The following is a 20,483-nucleotide window of genomic DNA, read 5'->3' on the forward strand; positions in this document are numbered from 1 at the left end:
TTTTCTAAGAATACGAGCTCGATTACGAGCTTTGGTGGAAGCGCATAATTTGACTAAAGCATCCCAGATGGCTTTGGGATCTTTAATGTTAGTAGCATTAATGACCAAAGCGCGATTCTCAGGACTAAGCTTTCGAGAAATAAAACCAGCTGCTTTCTTCTTACGACGAAGATATTCAGCTTTGACTGAGGGAGCAGCGTCTTCAGCAGGAGCAACTTCAGTACCGTCAATGATACCGTCGACATCTCCTTCCATAAAGTGAGCTAGCATGAGGGGAGACCATCGCTGCCAGTCGTTCTCTAATGGAGTGATGTGCGAAGCTTTGTTGGCTGAGTTGTGACTCGTCATTACTTGAGTAATGTGGTTGTGATCGTTGGTGATGGTGTTAGTTGGAGTAGAGGGTGAAGACGTTGGATTGATCAACGCGTCGCTCATAGAAATTGGTAGCGCAGAATCTGGTTAAGATGAAGGTGCTGGGCTCATAACCTAATGAGGTAGGAATGGCCAGGTGACTGGTAGGAATCACGATGTTAGTGATTACGAAAGAGCGCTATGGCTATGAGATCACGTTAGAGTGATGGAGAACTAATCACCTGGTAGGAATCACGATGTTAGTGATTACGAAAGAGCGCTATGGCTATGAGATCACGTTAGAGTGATGGAGAACTAATCACCTGTTGGAAGGTGTGGATGTAAAGAGATGAAATGTTTGAGTGAATATATTTCCATAACCAACAACATGAGTGAACAAAGAGAAAGAATAAACAACAGCAGACCTGGTAGGAATCACGATGTTAGTGATTACGAAAGAGCGCTATGGCTATGAGATCACGTTAGAGTGATGGAGAACTAATCACCTGTTGGAAGGTGTGGATGTAAAGAGATGAAATGTTTGAGTAAGGAAAACAAGTTGATACGCAAACAATAGCTCTTTATATAGCAGATAGTTCTCTAGACATAGGTTAACAGTCGTACAAAGGTTTGTGTCTATCATGCACCGCATTGGGAGCATCGAAACAAATAAGAAATAAGAAAAGGAGAAGAGAGAGATGAATAGTTATCCTAAGACCAATGCGGAAGTGGTTGTTAAGTTAAGGAATAGGATGTTGATAATTGCGTTCAGATTCCAATAATAAGAGAATCTGAAAGCACAAGGATGAGCGCAAGATACTGAAGTTTAACATAGTCTGATGGCAGGGTATTTCATAAGCACAGAAAAAAAAAGTTATAATGGAACAAGATTCTCCCACCAAAAGCCCAATGTGCTCTTCACCGGGGAAGCAGACATTAGGTGGATGTATATCCCTTTTTCCTGGGGACCGTAAACTTCAAATGTACAAGGAACAAGATTGAACTTGGTTAAGTTAGCCTAAAGATCATGTCAACTTATTGGTGGCTTTATCCTGAGGATTCATATTGATGTCTGGAAATTAATCTGACAGAACCTTGAATAGCACCTAGGGAACTCACAGATGTAGAGCCCAGTAATCACTTGAGGGTTTTATTATGGAGCAAAATAAATGCCTTTATGTATATATTTCCCTGCGTAATGTTCCGATATCACACTTGTCAAGGAAGGATATGAAAGTCAAGTTGAATTGGGCTTCGTCATTTTGCTTGACTGTGACGTTTTATGGATATCACTTATCATTCCAAGTGGTTTCGAGTGCCATTGTTTCACACTTGTCATGGAAAAACGTATATCCACATTGGATTTAGCTGAAGATACGTTTGGACCAGGTTATCGAGGTTAAAAGCAGCGGAGCTGTTGATTTCATTGACGTTACCGCTTAAGAGATGCTACCGACGCAGCTAAAAGGTTTCGGGTGCTATTATGTGTCACTTGTCGAAGCAAAGAGGTGAAAGTGAGATGAGGTCTTGTTTCTAACTTGCGTGAGGCTGACCGGTGAGGTGTAATGCAAGCTGCCCTCTACTCTTTGCAAGGTGGCAGATTTTCGTTTGCTTTCTGATCCGAATGTCACACTTTGCAAAAGGTACTACGTAGGCACATACGTCAGTGGTATAAAGGTGCAGAAGTGTTTTACACTGATAAAAAACGAAGAGCTCTGGGGGGCAAACAAGCCAGAGTTCAGAGTTGGCTATGAAATGAGAACACATGAGTCATCATGAGCTCAGCCCCCGGCGATGATATTGTTCAACGTAAAAGTCTGAAGTGATCGAGCGCCGCAAAAAGAATGCGTAGTTATCATCTCCACACATTGGTGGATGAGTGAAGGCGCCAGTTTATTGAAGCACAGCTTCAACTCGTAAAAGGGTGAGGTCAAGTAGTGGTCGTAGTTTTCCTCACGAATATAAAAGTGGGACGTCCATCGGCTTGGTAGCTCCTCACCTAGTCATCATCAGTGCTCATTGTTTGTGTATAACCTTTCGTAGCTACAAAAGACCTCATCTGTACCTAGTAACCACCATGACCAAACTCTCAACTACACTTCTGGCCGTTGTTTTCGCAACATCTCCATTTTTAGCCCGGGCATTACATTTTAGTGGGCCTGACTTCAAAGTCGAAGGTGTTCCGCAGCGTGAGTTGCTACCGCAATGCCCGGAAGCTGTTGCTCCAGATTCATAACTTGATTACTATTTCTTTTAGCTTGGGTTGAAGATAACCTCCAAGGCGGTCTTGAGAAGTTTTATGGAAGCGTAGATGCAGGCGAGCCAGATGGCGTAATCGCCCAGATACACGATTATTCGAATGCGAAGTTCGATTATTTTGGGCGCGTTCTCACGGGAGAAAGTGAGTAGACCCCCTTGTGCAGTGTAAAGATGCTATCAATATATTCTGACACCCTCTTTGTATTATCTGACCATCAACTTCCGTAAGACATTGGCGCAGCCCTGAGAACGGCGATGGTCAATCTAAAGCGCACATACGAGACAGAAATTTCTTCAGGTATGCTCCCTAGTCGAATATGTGCTCGAATCATTTACGAGGAGAAAACCATTTGCAGTAATCTGACTCTTGATCTCCTTCCTCATCCTGATACCCAAAAACACAATGTGCGATTTTTTTTAGCAAAGTGCACCGAAAACTCAGATCATGAAAAGGTTGAGATTAAATTACTAGGTAAAGTGACTGTGAAGCAACCGAACGAGGAGAATCACGACGAGGGCTACGACGCAACCATCACTTTCGTGAAACACGAAGGCCAACTCAAAGTCTTCAGTTTCAAAAGAGTGTTTGCTGAACTTGAGCCCAAGGCCAATGTTTCTCAATGATCTTTTTCTCATTCAAGCATCACCATGCACACAAGGATACAACCTGTCATAGAGCTGGATATCAATGTTGTTATTAGTGCCCATGACAAAATTGCTGGGCAATATTTGCTTTGTCAACCAGAGTAAGAGTTGGGCTATTGTTCTGTGTGCATCTTTCTCAAGCAGACAAACATCTTGCCAACTTTTGTGCCTTGTGTGAAAAAACCCTGAGCTTGTGAGCCATACCTCTGAAAATCCCACACTTTCATAGAGGCACAGATTTACAAGTTTTCTGCGCGTTGTTACCATGAATTCCACTTCTAGACTGGTTTTTGAATTTTTGATCAGCTAAAACTCAGGTAGAGTGCGAGTGACATGCCACGGGATGTCAATTGCTCACCTATCTAGATCCATGCCCACGAATTGAGATGTTCCAAGCAAAATGGACTCTCTGAGATCACCCCAATGACATCAACAACTGTGTTCAAGAGGCAACTTGTGGTTGGAAAGCAGTGAAACATGAGGCTAGAGTGATTTTTGTTGATGAAGTGATAGTTCCTTGCTAGGAATATTTGTTTTGCTACTGTTTGTTTGGTGGTCAATTATATGCAATTTGAATGGATTCAAAGGTCATAGATATCAACACATTCAATGTGATAGATTATGTTTCAAACAAACTTGATAGATAGCTACCCTAGAGAAAAGATGTGAGATGTACAGTAGATTTCAAAAGGATGAAATCAGATATTTCAAAACATGATCACATGGTACATGCAAGGTGCAACCACAGCCAAAATTGAAGTGGCTGGGCTGTCAACTGAGTAATCACATCACACATAATCTGCAGAATATTGTCCATCTTTTGGGTTGGCCTTTTTTTCCTTGTTTCTTTTGACCACTTTTTCTTCTGGCTGGGGTGAGTCCTAGCTTCATTTTTTCTGCCTCTCATTGCACTTTGCTCATTGATCCCTATCTCAATGGGTGATCTTACTTCCAACCCTATTCTACCTTCCACTCTATCTTCAAAATGGGGTTCCACCTTTACTCAGAGGACATCAAGCTCCTGGCTACTCAGGTGGCAGTGGGGAATTTTGCCTTTGCTGAGATCAACTTGCACTTACAAACATTCATATCTGTGGTTTCAATCTATCAATGGAAACACATTTTCTGTCTCACCAACAGTGTCATAGAAAAACCAGTAACATAAAAGCCTCTTGGTTGACCCTGTACTTTGTCCAGCATGAATCTTGCAATCCTAGGTTTTGTTGTAGATTGCCCCTCAATCTACCAAGATGGGTTGAAACCCCACCTCTGTATCTTGTGTTACATAAATTGTGAAATCCACAACCACTTGGGATTATCTCTCTTGTTCACTCAAGGTGCTCATCCAAACTCCCTTGAGGAAAGGACATATATAATGTTGTGGGTGGCGGGAACACCACCAGAGTGTTTGTTTTTCATTGGTATGTACTTTATTTCCTGTGTTTTCTATGTTCTGGTCTTGGTCTTATTACTGATACCTGTTGACTTGCAGATGAAAGCAGGGTGTGAGCGGCAACACATCTCAAAAACTTGGTTATGCTAAGTCTGGATCTCAAACTTTTTGCCAGAAGCAATTGACCAAGTGGGATTATTGAAACTTTCTCCTGGCAGTGAGTAAGTAGGGAATGAATGATAGCTGGGGTAGTTTTAGAAAGTCCGGTCAGCAGGATCTTTGGCAAGTGTGACTTGTTTATAAGTTTTTGAATTCTTTGCTCATCATGGCTCAATTTTCTTATAATCCTTTGCTTGCTGTTCATTCTAGCTTATGGTGATGAACCCATATCCAGATCCCAACTTGTTTTCAATCATGGACAATGCTTGAGTTCATCACAGAGGAAGAATTCTCAAGCTGTATTGAAAAGCAAGCTTCAGATTTCACCTTTTTGAGGAGCCAGGGTTGACGGCATTCTATAAATAGCTGCAAGTTCATACAAAAATCTTTCTTGCTTCATCTATTTTACCAGCAGATCATCAAGTTTGTATTGTGTAGTTCAGACCATGGACTACTGAAACTCATTCTTTTCTTTTGTAGAGCATTTAATTTGCATGTTTCCTAACAATCATGATCCACAGACTTCTTGCATGTCTCAGAGGTTCTTTTATTTGTTTTGATGAATAAGGACAACAATAGAAACTACTTTTATTCTTCATTCACAAGTTACATGAATTCATTTTGGAATGATTCGATCTGGTCACAGAAGTGCCAAAAGCTGACAATGGGGCCAAGAGCTTGAGTTGATTGAGTAAAAGATTTTATCAAGGCTGAATCTTTGACAATATAGCATGATTTGAAATCTGGCCTGTGGGGCCATCATGGTCATCATCAAGTCCAGCCCCATCAAAATTTACACAAGGCTTCATGGCAGCAACTACAAAAGTCAAAGGAGGTTGCATTCATGTATTCATATCATACCAACTTGACTCTAAATGCTACCTCTGAACCTTCTGTTTGGGGGCTTTTTGCATCAGATTAATAAAAGTCCCTTCTCAACTTCAATCTTTTTAATTTTCAAATTTGAACATTTTACACACACATGACACATGCAACCACAAATTCAAACAAACAAACAAACACCTTACAAAAAACATAAATACCTTGATCAGTAAGAAAAATCAGTGATAGTTAAAAGTTGACTTCTTCTCCCAAAGAATATGTACATCTTATGTATATAAATTTAAATCATTTCAAAAGAAAAGATACAAAACAGTTGAAAATTCCATTCTCTTTTGCAGAAAGAAGGACTGGAAAGTTTAAAAGTTTCAAAAAAAACAATAGACAGAATCAGGACCATTTTCTTATGAATTAACTTAGAAAGGGGAAAAAACTCACCAAGACCATAAAACAAAAACTAAAACACATGAATATTTAAAGAGAAAACCCCCAAAACAAACCAAAAAACCAAAGAAAGACAAAGTGATTTTTTTCATCTCCATTAGGATACAGAACATAAAATAAAGAGGAATGAGAAATTTTTCAAGAAGAACTTCTAGATTTCCAATAAATAGATTCACTACTTTCACCAGCACCTAAATCAGATTCAAAACTTTTAACATCAAATTGATCATTCCCAAAAGCTTGATTCCTACTCATCATTTCCCACAAGAATGTTTTATGTTCAATAAGTGAAGTGATATTTGGAGTTAGTTGATTTTGATCATTAGGATTTGAAGGATGATCAATGATTTGTTGACTAGAGATTGCAGATTCACTGGCAATGGTAGCTGCACAACTTAATGCTGAATTACTATGACAACGTCGTAAGTTTGAATTGGATGGAACTCTTAGTTTGTTGAATTTGGATTCATCTCCTATGAAATATGATGGAGCGTTTGATTCTTCTGAAATTGAAATTGATGGTGATTGACATCTTAGATTATCATTTGATTTGGTTAGTTGGTTCCTTCTTTGAATCAAATTCATCGTCCAATTTCCATTCAAATTGTTTTGATGATGATCTTGATTGATTGAAAGGGTTTCAATTGTAGCCTCATTGTTTTGATTAAATGACTGGTGAATAGATTGGTTGAGTTGAGAGATAGGTGGTGATGTTACAATCCAAGTAGGTGAAGAATGATGGTTTGCATTTTCTAATCTTTCCTTACCTTGATCACTTGCAATTGATGAAAGCGTAGTAGAAGTTTCATCTAAATGATCTCGTAAAACTTGTGATCCATCATGATCTGATTTAAATCTCAGTCGACGACGAAAGAAAATGGTAAGAGTCGCAATTGATGACAAGATGATTACAATTGCACAAGTTGCAATGGCTCCTGCTATGATTGCTACATGAACATTGACATGTGGATGTATTGAATGAGTTTGATTTTGATCTCCATTTGAATTTGAACCTTGACGAACATCAGTAGCAGTAGTCACATGACTTGTTTTAGGTGATCGATTTGAATCGATCTCAGCTTTTGGTGCAGGAGTTGGACAGAGTGGACCGACTGAAGTGAGATGTTCTACTGCTATCACATCATACCAAGGGTAAAGAGGTAAAGCTGGATTCGATTGATGACTACGTTTTTGCTTTCGACGAGTATATGGTTTCAAACTAGAGTTATTATCATCGACGTTGCTACTGTTATGATTATCGCTGTGATCGTTTGTTTCTTGGTTAGTATAATTTTGATTTTTGTAGTCAGTTGGTCCAGACGGTGGATCGGAACTTGTTGGTATGGGTGTAGCCAAAGGGAGTGAAGCAGTTGAAGTATAAATCGTAGGCTGAGGATACTATTTGTAATTTGTTTATTTATTTTTCAAAAACAATCAACAAACAACAAACAACAAATTAACCAAATTGAACTTGATAATCGCAGATCAAAGTGAGGAGAACTTACCAATCTGTTATAAGAATGAGTCATTAGCTCATAAGTTTTGAAAGTTCGACATCCATCTTGTTCTTTAAGAAGTTTATTGCCATCTTCCGAATCATTCCCCATCGAAATAGAAATATTATTTTAAACAAGAAAAAGTATTGATGTTGGTTTTTTTGATTCTTTTAGTAAGTGAAATGGTTTATTCAAGTCGTAAGTTCAAAATAGAGAATGTTGAAGTTTCTTCTTGAGAGAAAAAATCTTTTTACAAAACGAAAGAAATGATGAATCAGAGGAAAAGTCGTAAGGTTTAGTTGATAGAGTGATGAGTTTTTCAAGTATGGACTAGAGGTTAGTTCAAAGAGAGTTAAGTAGAAGTGAGATGATTTGAGAAGAATTTTGAGAATAGTTGATGATCGGAGTGTTATAGTTACTTTCCTCGAGGCTCGCAGTACAACGATTTCTTTAAATTTCTTGAGATTGCTCGGAGGTCTTTTGTTTGTTTACAAATGACCTCCACCTTCAACTTTATAACTCAAGTTTTTCTTTTCGTAAAAGAACGATTGATAAGATATGGTTAATGAACCTCCTAACTCAAGACTAAGTGTTACCTCTTTTTGATTCCTTTTCAAATAATCAAACTTTGAGAACTCCGATTCAAGAAAAAAAATTACAAACTCTTTGTGAAACGAGTTTTAAAGAAGGCAATTGATAAACCACGCCGACTTCAAAACTGGTTTGACGCCGGTTTTTCTTGAACCGGATTCCTTCAGAAGATATACAGCTGCTTACTGATGAGCCGAGCTGTATGCTTCTGTAGCCTTCAGCCTGTTTCTGAAGCCGGATTTTAACAATTTACAGACTTGGTGACATCTCTTTTGAAAGCTTTTGCATCATCCTCACCGCTGGATTTTAGATCTGGTATTTGAGAAGGTCACTCCAGAAACTGATGATCTACATACTTGGTTTTGGTAGCCGTAGGAAACATTGAGAGTTTCCTCTTGTTGAGGATGGGGGACCATTGGAGATGTAGCCGAGTGGGATGATGGATGATCGGGGACCATTGGAGATGTAGCCGAGTGGGATGATGGATGATCAAAAAAGCCTGGACCACAAGAAATATGACATAATCTTGTTGCCATTTGCTTGACTCAATTGCTGGACAGCCAAGCGCTTGACACGAGGAGACAGATCATCACATATGGGGCTTCTCACTCAAGAGACACATAGAGTATCGGCTCAGTCATTGGCTTCCTGAAGTAGCCTTCAAAACACTTCAACAGCAAGTGCATTGGGTCAAAATCTGGCATGGTTTCTGTCTTTGACTCATTGTTTCTGTATCTTATTATTATCTCCTCTCATTCCTGCTTCTACATCTCAGTGGATGCTCTGAACATCGACTTTTTTGACGCTACAAGAAACGACTGATGCTTGGTAACACACTCTCTTTTGAAGCTTGAGGAATGCTTCTTACTGCTCGCAGCTCCAAAGTCTCGAAAGTGGCCTCAAGACATTTTTATCCAAACTTCACACATCTTTACATATCAAAATCAAAAGCTGGCTTCAGAAGTGAAATAAAAACCCGGCTTCAGAAACAATCTGAAGTCTGCAGAAGCAGTACGGCAGAGTACGGCTCTACACATCAGTATGCGGCTGAATATCTTCTGACGGAATCCGGTTCAAGAAAAACCGGCGTCATACCAGGTTTGAAGTCGGCGTGGTTTATCAATCACCTTAAAGAAATATCACTTGAGAACAAGCACAAGAAAGAATCGAGTCAATCGATTTGTACATCAAGTTTCGCAATTTTTATTCCAATCTCTCCAATTCGCCGCCACAAGACTTTTGCAGGCGAGTCTGCGCAGGCTTCTTTTGAATTGAGCGACTTATTGTATATCAGACGGGACCATCAAATTTGATGTATAACATTGGTGATCAGTTTTAAATCATTCAATCGATTTGCAGACTTCCTTTGGGAACTTATCATCATCATTTTGATCGATTTCCATATCTGGTTTTCACAAAAGTGTCGTCATCAATGCCCATTGAAATCAGGATCCCAAAATGTAGGTAAGCATAAAAGTCAACGTATCCCTAATATTTCTTGGTAGAAAAAAGGGTTGCGTGTTCATCTTATCAATCAAACCAATCCAGATAATTCAATTTTAAAAAATGTGGGGAACAACATCGGCTATGGTATGTAAGAAATCCAGTTTTAATTTTGTTTTAAGGGGCAGAGGATACACATCAACTGATCCACTTCAACTTTTTATGAGGCTTTCCAAGTCTTACACTCGGCATCTATCCGCTCCTATCTTCTTATCACCTCCTTCTACCCCCTGGTACACCACCTCCACATAAGACCTCCATGGTGCGTAAAGCATGAGTATGCAAATACGTACAAATGACATCAGTGCAAAAAAGAACCACGTTGATGGTGATGAAAAAAAAGTAGAAAATAATGAAAGCAGATGGTTGATAAGAAAGGAAACCCCCAGAAGTAATGACATAGACCTAGCTCCCATTCAGCAGCGATTACCATTCACCACGTAAAGGGAAACCCAGCTTGATGAGTTGGTTGGAGCAGGTTAAAGAGCAGGTGATCAACTAACAATGGGGGACCGAGGGTTACTCGGTTTTATCATCTCGAGTACTTGCAGGGGTTGGATTTCGAGTTTTTGGCCTCGGATTTTTCAATCCGAGGTATTCTCGGATTTCTTTTCTTGTCTTCAATCATATCATTTTTGTCCCACAATTAAACGAGCGCGATGGACGATCGATCTGTGGCCAACCACCATAAACCCTGGATCGCAAGTCAGGCTTGTAGGCCCGAGTATATATGCGGACTTAATGATGTTGCAAAGCGTATCCCCCAGTTAAAGAAGACTGGTGACAATTTCGATACATGGGATGGTCATTTAAACAGAACATGGTCGCACCTGAGGAGCTTTGGAACGTTCCCTCGCTACATAAGGAACTACGTTCCTACGCCCAATACGTCAAATCAAATTGGAAGTAAAGTCCGCATCCGGTTCACCCCATGTCGCTTACATATATACAGTCTCACAATTCTGACTTCCATTATCACACACATATATCCCGCGTAATTATCCGCCAACTCTTATCAGTGATCACCCTCTTCGAATCATAAACCACCTCCAACACCATCACAAAATGCGCATATCAGATTTACATCTACACTTGTCCGAGTTCCCCTCACTGGCAAGCCTTGATGCCGCAGACGTATTCCAATTTGTTACGGTCGCTAGCCACTTCATTTCAATCAATCAAGGATCTATACCAATTGACGAGGACAATGCCCCGTACGAATATCTCAATGCTGCCCTCCGACCCCCAGAAGTACCCGGCACATGGGAGGTACTATGGACGGTGTTGTACCCTACTCTATTCACATCGCACGCGGATCCTCCAAAGCAAGTACGAGACAAAGGCCTCATTCAAGCAGCCGGCGCGCCGACCATTGCCGAAAGAATATTCTTGCCACCTTACCAAGATGAATGTCCCACCGCAGAGTGCCACGTCACTGGACGCCGATTGGAAAAGCGCCCCCCTTTATGCGGGTACCTCTACGACCTAGACGGAGTCAAGTCAATTCGGCACCATACTACATATTGCCGCCGTGAGTTTTTCATATTCATAATACAAACCCAGTCAACGGCAGCTCATTCCCCAATCCCCTCCTCGTGTCAGACTGCAAGACCAGCTTCAGGGCTTCGTACTTTTCCAACAAGGACGAACGAACTTACTACTTGAACACCGTCAGAAGAGATCCAGACTGCATACAAGTCAACATGCACTATTTTATGACTCTCCGGCTGCTTGAGTTTTTCAACCACTCCCAATCCCTAGCTCAGTAAGTAACCACAGACATTCACATTCACGAGCTTTAATCACACAAACTAAACCCCATACAGCGTTTCAATATACAACTTGGTAACCATTTACAATAGTTCTCACAAGCTGCATGAGCCGGCACCCAATCACTTCGTTGACGAGTTTTTCGAGCCCACGCTGTCAGACCACTGCTGCACCACAGCGTTGGATCTGCAGCGGCTACTCCGCCACTTCAACCTCCGCGACCGGCATATGACCGTTTCTAATTCAGGAGGGTCCCGACATCGATTCCGTGAAGCTAAACAGGCCATTTTAACATGGATGGAACTCGAAGGCAGCCCGAACCTCGATCACATGTGCTCCGAATGCACCGAGATCCTTGAAGATCCCAACGTACCCGGCGGCGGCTTGGGTAAGTAACAACACTCATTGATTGAACGACAGGTGAACCACGGAGCTGATCTTACACCATTGCTCACCCAGCTCTTCGCGCAATCGCCATGGACGGCATTACCATCGGGCATCCACGATGCAGTGCCACGAAGGAGCAACTGATATCTATGAACCCGCTGATATCTAACCCACTGCCGTGCACAGTCATGCTCGAGACCCCAAAAGATCGATATTGCCCAGTCCACAGCCCGATCCTTGGCAAACTATGCCATGCACAACCTTGCACGCGCGACGCAATAGGCACCACCAAGGCATGCGACATACCAGAGCACCAAGAAGCAATAGCGATTCGACACAAGAAGACACACCGGTCTCGAGCTGCTCTGGCTTTCAACCAGCGAACTGGTGCAAAATTGCCCGAGGACCCAACTGCCGCCCTCAACGCTGACACAGACGCCTTCAACTTAGATGCGTTGATTGAGACAGACGAGTCAGATCAAACGCACGAAGCAGGTCGCGACGGAGAAGATACGTTTCGACCTGCTGCAATCCAGAAGAAGCCATTATGCTCAAATGCCAAGACGCACAATGACCTACTGTTTGTGGGTACTTGCGGTATAACCCTTGCCAGAGAGACCATGTATCGTGCAGAGTCTGTCATATTGGTTCGGGTGAGTCCAGTTGAACCTCAACCATGACCTTGATATTCGGCAGTATACAGATTCTCATACATTTGACTAATCAGGAAATACTGGAAAGAAAATTCCCCGTTCTACCGCCAATACAATTCTTTGATAATTCATGCACGTTTGATAAATCACTCAGGAAGGACCCCGAGGCGTCGGAACGGCTGAAGGGCACAATCCGGCCGGTCGATCCATTCCACATGCGCACTCACTCCGAGAAAGATGCTCAGTGCCGTAAGTTCAATGACCCGAAGCGGCGGCCCTTCCTCAAGAAACCTGATGGCAATTGGAGGTTTAATGGGTCTGCAGCCAAGATTACTAACGCATGGTATGGCGGTTTTCTCTCAATTTGCCGTGGAATGCACGAGATCAACTACAGGTTCTTTCTGGAGGAGATGATCCGTGTGCGAAATGATTCGCTCCTCTCGAAGCTTGTAAAGAAAACTACATTTTGCTGTAATATTCCCTCGCATCTTGCCCAACAAAGTCCTTTCCCACTTTCACTTTGATACCGCTACTCCATGTTTCTTCCTATATTTGTAAATCTTCAATTGTTACCTTCTTGAACTCGCTGCCATGCGTAAACCTTATGTATCTCGTTTCTTTTTGTATGCACGCCTGCATCTCCCACTACCTTAGCCGGAGTTTATTACTTTTTTGATAATTACGATTTATGTCGTGTGTCCTCCGATTGACGCGAGCACACGCGAGTACTTACCATATTGCCAAGCCCTGCCAAGCTACCCTCACAATCATAAACGCACATTCGGTTAGGGAGATAGATAGATATATATGTCGCTCTCATGCCAATAAGAGAAGTCCAAAGTGACCTCACAAGTGTCATTAATCCCCTCTTAAATATTTACCATACCACACAAACCTCAATCAATAATATGCCCTCACCAAGTGACCCAAATCTTTCTATTATCATAAATCCCAGCGCAAAGAAGCATGAACATGCGACCGAAGAGCACGTTTTGAACACCACACATCCACGGTCCCTCGACAAGTTGAACGAGGTCGATCACACAGTCTCAGGTATGACTTTGTATCTCGTCCATCACTTACAAAACCGATTGTTGATTACAAAGCAACGTAGAAATGGGTCACAACCACGAAGCCAATGTTGAGGACGTGGTGGCTCATGTCCATTCCAACAATGACAACTCAGATAACGATAATGAGGCGAACCAGGACGTACAAGTCCATAACAATTCGTCCGAAAATAACTCTTCAGGTATAGCCATCAATCCAACCACCACCTAACTAATACCTCACTCACGTCCAAATTCCTACATACATTACATCCCAATGATCTACGTAGACAACCACGATGACACGGATGGGACGTTGGGTAAGTATGCCATTGCTCATAGCTATGCCGCCTGTTCATCTCATTATTTTGTCCTTTTTAGATGCACATTCCTCCGGCGGTGAAAGGACTCTCTACTACGAAACTATAGAGGACATGCGTGGTACCGTAGAAGGACGCATCTACCGTTTGTTCGACGCCAGCTTCAGCCGAAACATCCCTGCTTACAATCCGTATGAGTGGTTGAATTTTATGAAACATAAAGTCTCATACGTGATCAAGCGACCCGTAACTTTGCCACCCAGAGACCATGGCCATTGGGTGGCTAGAAGGGTCTACATAGAAGAACACGAAGAGCTTTGTGGCATGTATATTGTCAAACACAACTTAGAATGGACTCAGAACGGCAGAGCCCACTGTTTCGAGCGTCTTCAATGTCATCGCTTTGCTGCCATGATGTTGCCAGCTTTTCGCCAATCTATTCGCATCCACAAAGACAGAAAAGAACACAAGCGCGGAACGCCCAACAATATGCACCGGGCGATGTATTCAGAATCACAGGGGTTGAAGGTATTTTCACTTGACTGTATATCATATCATCACTTGGTCCTTCCTCATCCTCCCTCCGTTCATTAGCTTCCAGCAATGTCGGTCATGCAGACTCTAGCTCATCTATTCGACATCGACGATAATCCGCGATGGGTAATTTGCGAGGCTGAATCCGACGCAATCACCTCTCACCGATTCATTGAGGAGGATAACTTTCAAAACTTTCCTCAGGCAAAGATGACTTGGACAGAGCTTATATTCGCTTGGGTTCATTATACTTACGAGGTAACTGGGAGACGCACACTATTTACCAGTCTTGAATGTAATGAAGAGGGCCATATAACAAATATAGTTATGGCTACAAAAGGGTCAGTCTACTGAAAGTTAAACTCTCTCAATCAACTTATGTTTAAAAATGTAACTGATGTACTCCCTCTAATCCGAGTGCACTAGGAATCCACCACACTGCGACGACAGCGCGGAAATGCTAGCAAAAATCAACCGTGCCTTCATCAAGTTTTCTGAACAACACGATTTCAATAAAATATGTGAACATTTATGTCTCACCAAGTTTAAAAGGAACCAAGGAAGCGGAAGCAAGCAAGGTGATTCGACGGATATTATGCGTCTCAGTCCCTAAATTGCCTGATGTATAGTGATACATATCCATAAATGTTTATTTGCACTGAAAATTTTTTTCGTATTACATCGTATTACAATATCATATCTTATCTATTCTCCTTCTCCATCCAACAAAGTCGCGGTTATACAATGCATGTTGTACGTTATTGATCGCGCGGATGTCTTCCCGTTATCTCCTAACGGATATCAAACGGTAAAATGTTACAATTTAGGTAACTTCGTGTAAGTTATTGTTATCTACGTGTATCGTATAGCCATATCCATCTATGCACAAATGTATCGTCGTATTTTGGTATTCCTGAGTTATACATAACAATCACGCCGAACTTCGCTCAAACTTACATACATGAGGTAACCTTAGACGGTTATCCAATCACGCTGTTGATGTTGAAGATGGAACGGTGATCAGATATTAAGTTTGGTGCCGTACCAATTCCTTGGTTGGTTACAAACAAACAATATCCTAACCGCGTCAGTCGCGCGTGACTGACGCCATTGTGATGAGTCATGATTGGCTTCTTCAAGTGTGATCGTGTGAAGGTTAAAATATATATCATACAATTATATTGATTTTGTAAATAACCATATCAGTATCAACCCGCGATGCAAAGGCAAACTCCAATCGGTCGCTGGAAAACGTGAGTGATTCTGATTATAAACAACGTTTAACACTGCCCTCCCTCACATCTGATTGCGAATTTCTTTGGATGTTTGACCATAATATGTGGTCAGTATGAGTCAGTAAGCTGCTATGCTGCTACACGGATATGAAAGGTTGTTATTGAAACAAACTCACATCCTAACTAATGGTCAATCTAATCTCCTCATAAACTCATATCAAGTCGTCCAAGCAATCGCGTCGCGTCTCCTCTTCTCAATGTTGTAGGATGTTGACTGACTGAAACGTGTTTGCTTGTAGCATAGAATGTGTGAATATAAATAGATTCATCTCTCCGTTACATTGTTGCGCTCAGTCGTCCTTCTCCGTGCCAGGTTGGTTATAGTGACCCTATAATATATCATCCAACTATCTCTTCCCAATATCTAAGAATCACAAACCTAATAGTATTGTTCATCTATCCAAATAGTTGCCTCGTTTTCAATCTCGTTATGCCACCTACTCGCAGCATCAAGAATCATCCCACCCCGCAACAGTTAGCGTGGTTCAAGGGTCTAGATGCGCGCTCAAAGACGGAGATATTCCCCTTACCGATTACCGACAAGGCGCACCCCTGTGTTAAGGCTGGTATACCCCAATGCTTCAAATGCGGCAAACTTGGACATATGATGCGTTGCACCAGCCGCATTAAATCGGGTGGTGCCCATTTTAATGATTGGCGTCGCACCCGAAACGGCCTGTCATATAGCTTAGACAAACTATATATGAAGCCAGAAGATCTTGCGAAGGCGAGCCTCGCAGAAGCCTTCGGTAAGGCAGTTCAGCTCGTCGATTTTGTTGACGCGTGCTTATGCTAATCAAACCGGATTGTAACTTACTACATAGATGGTGACGATAACGTTTGGACGCGTGAGGTTATGGACCACCTAGACGCGGTGGAAAAACACGGTAAGTCATTGTAATGAATATTGCACGCCATGTAATACTCATATAATCGTGTTGGTTTTGTTCCATAAAGCCTCGCAGAGCGTCCCGGACCCTTGTAAATCACCTGAGAGTCATCATAACAAGACTTTTGGAGGCAAAATCGGAGACCATGTTGTGGAAAAACACGATGCATCAAAGATCCACCGTAAGTCCATTATTATAGGTGAGCAAATTTGGATGACCATGCTGATTGATGTAACTATAGCCTTAGTGTCCCAGCCCGATACTAGTGTGATTTTTTTGGGAAGCATTACCTTCCCAGACGCAGTTGCGTCCAATGGAAGCGGCGGAAAGTCCTTCGTGAGTGGCAAATTGTACTTTAGCGTCCAATGTTGATGATTTCTGACATCACAATTTAATAGGCGGAACATTACGACCCAACCTTGCTTTGATCAGTCAGTCCGGTTGTACTTTCAACATAGTTTAAGGTTTTATGGTATCATTTAGTTTCATGCTCGATTGGCTCGATTGGCAGAGGAATAAGAAGTCTTATGAAGGATAAAATGAGTTATCGGTAGTGATCGGCAGTCCTCAAGTTGTGATCGGTAGTGATCGGGAGTGCTCAAGATGTATTATTGATAAGATATTATATACACGAAGTGATCGGTAGTGATCGTTAGTGCTAAACATGTATTAGTGATAGTATTATATATATATGATGATAGGAAATACAAGTTCGGAAGTGACTGAAAAGCAATGATTTATATTTTGATGGCAATTGCACATAACCCAAAAGGATTGGCACTAGTGATTTGTGTCCTCAGTCAGCTTAGCGTATTTGCTCGGTGTGATAATGCTACCTTGGGTGTGATGGTATAAAACCAAACACCCCTCTATAGTTGAGGTCCATCTGCAACACGTACTTTATCATGCCATCTGTCAGCCCCTTACCAGCTTCAGATGAAGCTGCCTTCTCCAAAACTACTTCAACGCAAAATGACGCTGCTACGTCGGTGATCTCCACCCCTTCCATAGTATCTACCGACAATTTCATTGAAAACCCCCCAATTAAATCGCCTACTTCCGTCACCGCGGTGCATGGTTCTGTTGAAACTGCCGGTGAAGAAAGCCGTTATCCAGATCCAGTTGACCAAGCACGATCTGGACAATTGATTCCGACTTCCCGAACTATGATCAAGGTCAGGGCTCGTCCTGCTGTGAGACACGGCCCATCGCAAGGTGACCTTCTTTCATGTCCCATCCCTTATCATTTTCTTGTTTGACTCACAATTGTATCATTTGAATGCCGTCCCATATATGTTTTGTCCACCCTGGTTTAGAAGTAATAGGTCATGGTACTGTAATATGTGTATCCCTTCCGACTCGCATCTTGACCTGGCGACCTGATTTACCTTCTAAACGTGCGGCATTCATTTATCGCTGGGACACCTTCTACAACGAGAACCGTACCAAACCAACCTACGTTCCGGACAGTTGCGATTCTATTTCAGAATCAGTCGCAGTCTACCAAATCGGAAGTAGTGTTGATTTATCAAAAACACGAGATGTCAATGAATGGTCTGTTCGGGAGATGCAAGGGAGCGGTGACGAAATGCCGTATGCAGGCATTGTAAGGTTTCACCATCGTTGGTCCTTTTATGCTAAGGCCGGTAGAGAGACCGCTGTCGAACTGGTTAATGCTCACGCTGATGTTGAGGCCATGCTTCAATTATTCAAATTGAGTTTGCGCCAATTGTGGGAGGAGCAAAAACAACCTGAAGATGCATTAGCTATGGAGTTCCGCAATTGGTATTTTCGCGCGTCGGTTTTACACGTAAGTGTTGGTCCTTTGTCGTTTGGCATCGTCATCTAACTGCATTGCATGTCTGTATATAGGTCCCTCGTGTTTCTTTGATACAAACGATTGGTCAACTTGATGATGACGTGCCTCGTTGGATGATATGCAAAACTGCCCACCACCCAACCAGTAAACGATATGTCTACCCGTCGTGCTTCAGGGACTCTATGCCCGCTTCAGATCCTTGGAAAGCTATAATCTTTGCTCTCATTCATTATGTTTATCAAAAGAGTGGAGGAGTCACTCTCTTAGCTCAAGTCGACTGTGACATTTCGGGAAGTTTGACAAATATTGTCTGTTTCAATAAATCGTAAGTTTTGTACTATGATAGCTCTGCTATTTCCTGCTGCTATTTCCTGCTTACAGACGACGGTTCGATCAATCTGGTGATGTGCAGCTCGTACTATTTGAAGAATAGCGAAGAAATGGACATGCCATTTTTTGACTTCAGAGGGGGGCATCACTGTACCCAAATATGCAACAAGCTCGGCCTTGTACGTTTGGTGTTGTGAGGTGATCGTACAATTTTCCGCCAGACACTTGTTCTTGCCTTGCTAGCTTTTGTATGTTTATCTTTGCATAAAGGTGTCGGTAAAGTTAGCTCATCCTTCCATCCTTCCAGAAGGCGGCCTTCAGTTTAGACTAGTATTCTTTCTTACATTCTCACTGTTACTCCTTTGCCATAAATATGTAGTATTTGCGTGTCATTGACATCTTTTGTTGTCTCTGGGGTTATTACTCAGCTGCATTGCGTTGTAAATGAGGATCATATTGACACGAGAATCATTGAAAGAGGAAAGAACATCTTTGAACAACTATTGACACTATATTGAGTAATAAACATGGATGACACATTATGTTTGAGAAAAAAAAATAGGGGGAACATCACGACTAAACAACTTAGTTTCCATAGTTAGTATGAGAGATGGTGATTGTGATAGGTTGAAAATAAAGGCTTCAGTTATGGAATTGACTACATAGCAAATTGAATGACATGATGATAGAAATGACAGGGTTCAAGAAATAATGGGAAGAACGTGTTCATCATCGTGCTTCCCCTAATTGTTTAGCAAACCAAATTGGAGATTTGGCTGTGCCAAACGTGGCGGCAACATTGTGACGGTCACAATGCTTCAAAAATTCTTCCCATTTCTCTGGGGTGACATCTCTGATCCACCGTATGTAGCGATACATCGCAGAACGCTCATATACATATTCTTTCCCGAAGAAAGATTTCCATACTCCCTGCTTACCTGGCGTGGCCTTTTGTTTTGAATACCATTGCAGCATAGTTTGCATGGGAATGTCGCTGGATGGCCACTGTTGAATAGTTGAATCATCAGATAAATATATGATCGGATAGATATAAATAATAGATACACATACCAGACCGGTGGTTTCCGTCCGCCTTTTTGTGACTGGGCCAGGAGCCAAGGTGACTGCCTCCGCCGTGGGAATATGTGGTTGATTGCTGGCCGCTGGTGCACTGTCACGAAGAGCAGGATGCTCACTGATGGAAGGGGGTGAACTGCTGAACGAAATGTCCTCATTTGCAGCTACTACATCGCCGGTGGAAGGTGAGATGATTTTCGATACTGGAGGTATAGGTGTAGGGCTTGGTGGTTCATTGAATATGTTGCAAGAGAATTTTGGTCCTCTGACTGCAACGACCTCAATCTCAGGTTCTTCGACTGTGTTGGCACCGTGGTGGGTTGTGATCGAAAGCGAAGGTGTTGGTTCATCTGCATTTGGAGGGGTTTTGCGGTGTTTGGAAGCAACGGGCATTGGCGAATTGTTGCTCCCGTAGGAGCTGGAGGAGCTTGTTGCTGAGCCGGAACTTGATTGAATGGTGTAAATTCGATTGTTGTTGGGCGTCTGGATGGGTGTCGCTCGGAGTGAATCAACTGTGGCTCGGATGTTCGACCTAACTGCTGGGCTGAGCCTGGCTTGAAGTGGTGGCAGACCTTGGCACAACTTCGGGTCCACTGTGGACAAGCAGACCAACGCTTCGCGAAGCGGGTTCAACATAGGTATTGATGTTTCGACCAACGGAATTTAAACATTAAGGAG

The 20,483-nt window shown here is 42.2% G+C and overlaps 7 protein-coding genes across 7 annotated transcripts; 4 read left to right on the top strand and 3 right to left on the bottom strand.

The window, feature by feature from the left end:
- Positions 1 to 2,428: 2,428 nt before the first annotated feature.
- MELLADRAFT_123270 (uncharacterized protein) lies at positions 2,429 to 3,234 on the top strand (the record flags this gene model as incomplete). The annotated part of the gene is made up of 4 exons (XM_007414839.1): positions 2,429 to 2,540; positions 2,609 to 2,752; positions 2,840 to 2,908; positions 3,032 to 3,234. 4 exons carry the CDS (start codon positions 2,429 to 2,431, stop codon positions 3,232 to 3,234), a joined length of 528 nt encoding a protein of 175 aa, XP_007414901.1.
- Positions 3,235 to 6,229: 2,995 nt separating this feature from the next.
- Positions 6,230 to 6,900, bottom strand: MELLADRAFT_91883 (uncharacterized protein; the record flags this gene model as incomplete). The annotated part of the gene is made up of 2 exons (XM_007414862.1): positions 6,230 to 6,763; positions 6,859 to 6,900. The coding sequence occupies 2 exons, from the start codon at positions 6,898 to 6,900 to the stop codon at positions 6,230 to 6,232; spliced, it is 576 nt and encodes a 191-aa protein (XP_007414924.1).
- Positions 6,901 to 7,029: 129 nt separating this feature from the next.
- On the bottom strand, positions 7,030 to 7,698 carry MELLADRAFT_91884 (uncharacterized protein; the record flags this gene model as incomplete). Its single annotated transcript, XM_007414861.1, has 3 exons — positions 7,030 to 7,038; positions 7,115 to 7,489; positions 7,597 to 7,698. The coding sequence occupies 3 exons, from the start codon at positions 7,696 to 7,698 to the stop codon at positions 7,030 to 7,032; spliced, it is 486 nt and encodes a 161-aa protein (XP_007414923.1).
- A 2,779-nt stretch (positions 7,699 to 10,477) lies between these two features.
- MELLADRAFT_91885 (uncharacterized protein) lies at positions 10,478 to 14,858 on the top strand (the record flags this gene model as incomplete). Its single annotated transcript, XM_007414840.1, has 12 exons — positions 10,478 to 10,587; positions 10,701 to 11,212; positions 11,284 to 11,446; positions 11,544 to 11,839; positions 11,911 to 12,491; positions 12,566 to 12,910; positions 13,289 to 13,544; positions 13,606 to 13,743; positions 13,831 to 13,860; positions 13,922 to 14,388; positions 14,455 to 14,735; positions 14,813 to 14,858. 12 exons carry the CDS (start codon positions 10,478 to 10,480, stop codon positions 14,856 to 14,858), a joined length of 3,225 nt encoding a protein of 1,074 aa, XP_007414902.1.
- Positions 14,859 to 16,119: 1,261 nt separating this feature from the next.
- MELLADRAFT_110716 (uncharacterized protein) lies at positions 16,120 to 17,098 on the top strand (the record flags this gene model as incomplete). The annotated part of the gene is made up of 5 exons (XM_007414841.1): positions 16,120 to 16,438; positions 16,514 to 16,576; positions 16,647 to 16,760; positions 16,821 to 16,915; positions 17,063 to 17,098. 5 exons carry the CDS (start codon positions 16,120 to 16,122, stop codon positions 17,096 to 17,098), a joined length of 627 nt encoding a protein of 208 aa, XP_007414903.1.
- Positions 17,099 to 17,484: 386 nt separating this feature from the next.
- On the top strand, positions 17,485 to 18,831 carry MELLADRAFT_91887 (uncharacterized protein; the record flags this gene model as incomplete). The annotated part of the gene is made up of 4 exons (XM_007414842.1): positions 17,485 to 17,794; positions 17,899 to 18,389; positions 18,452 to 18,723; positions 18,780 to 18,831. The coding sequence occupies 4 exons, from the start codon at positions 17,485 to 17,487 to the stop codon at positions 18,829 to 18,831; spliced, it is 1,125 nt and encodes a 374-aa protein (XP_007414904.1).
- Positions 18,832 to 18,873: 42 nt separating this feature from the next.
- MELLADRAFT_110718 (uncharacterized protein) lies at positions 18,874 to 20,198 on the bottom strand (the record flags this gene model as incomplete). Its single annotated transcript, XM_007414860.1, has 2 exons — positions 18,874 to 19,020; positions 19,800 to 20,198. 2 exons carry the CDS (start codon positions 20,196 to 20,198, stop codon positions 18,874 to 18,876), a joined length of 546 nt encoding a protein of 181 aa, XP_007414922.1.
- Between the last annotated feature and the right edge of the window lie 285 nt (positions 20,199 to 20,483).

This window comes from Melampsora larici-populina (assembly GCF_000204055.1).
Source record: "Melampsora larici-populina 98AG31 unplaced genomic scaffold MELLAscaffold_46, whole genome shotgun sequence".
Taxonomy (NCBI): Eukaryota; Fungi; Basidiomycota; class Pucciniomycetes; order Pucciniales; family Melampsoraceae; genus Melampsora; species Melampsora laricis-populina.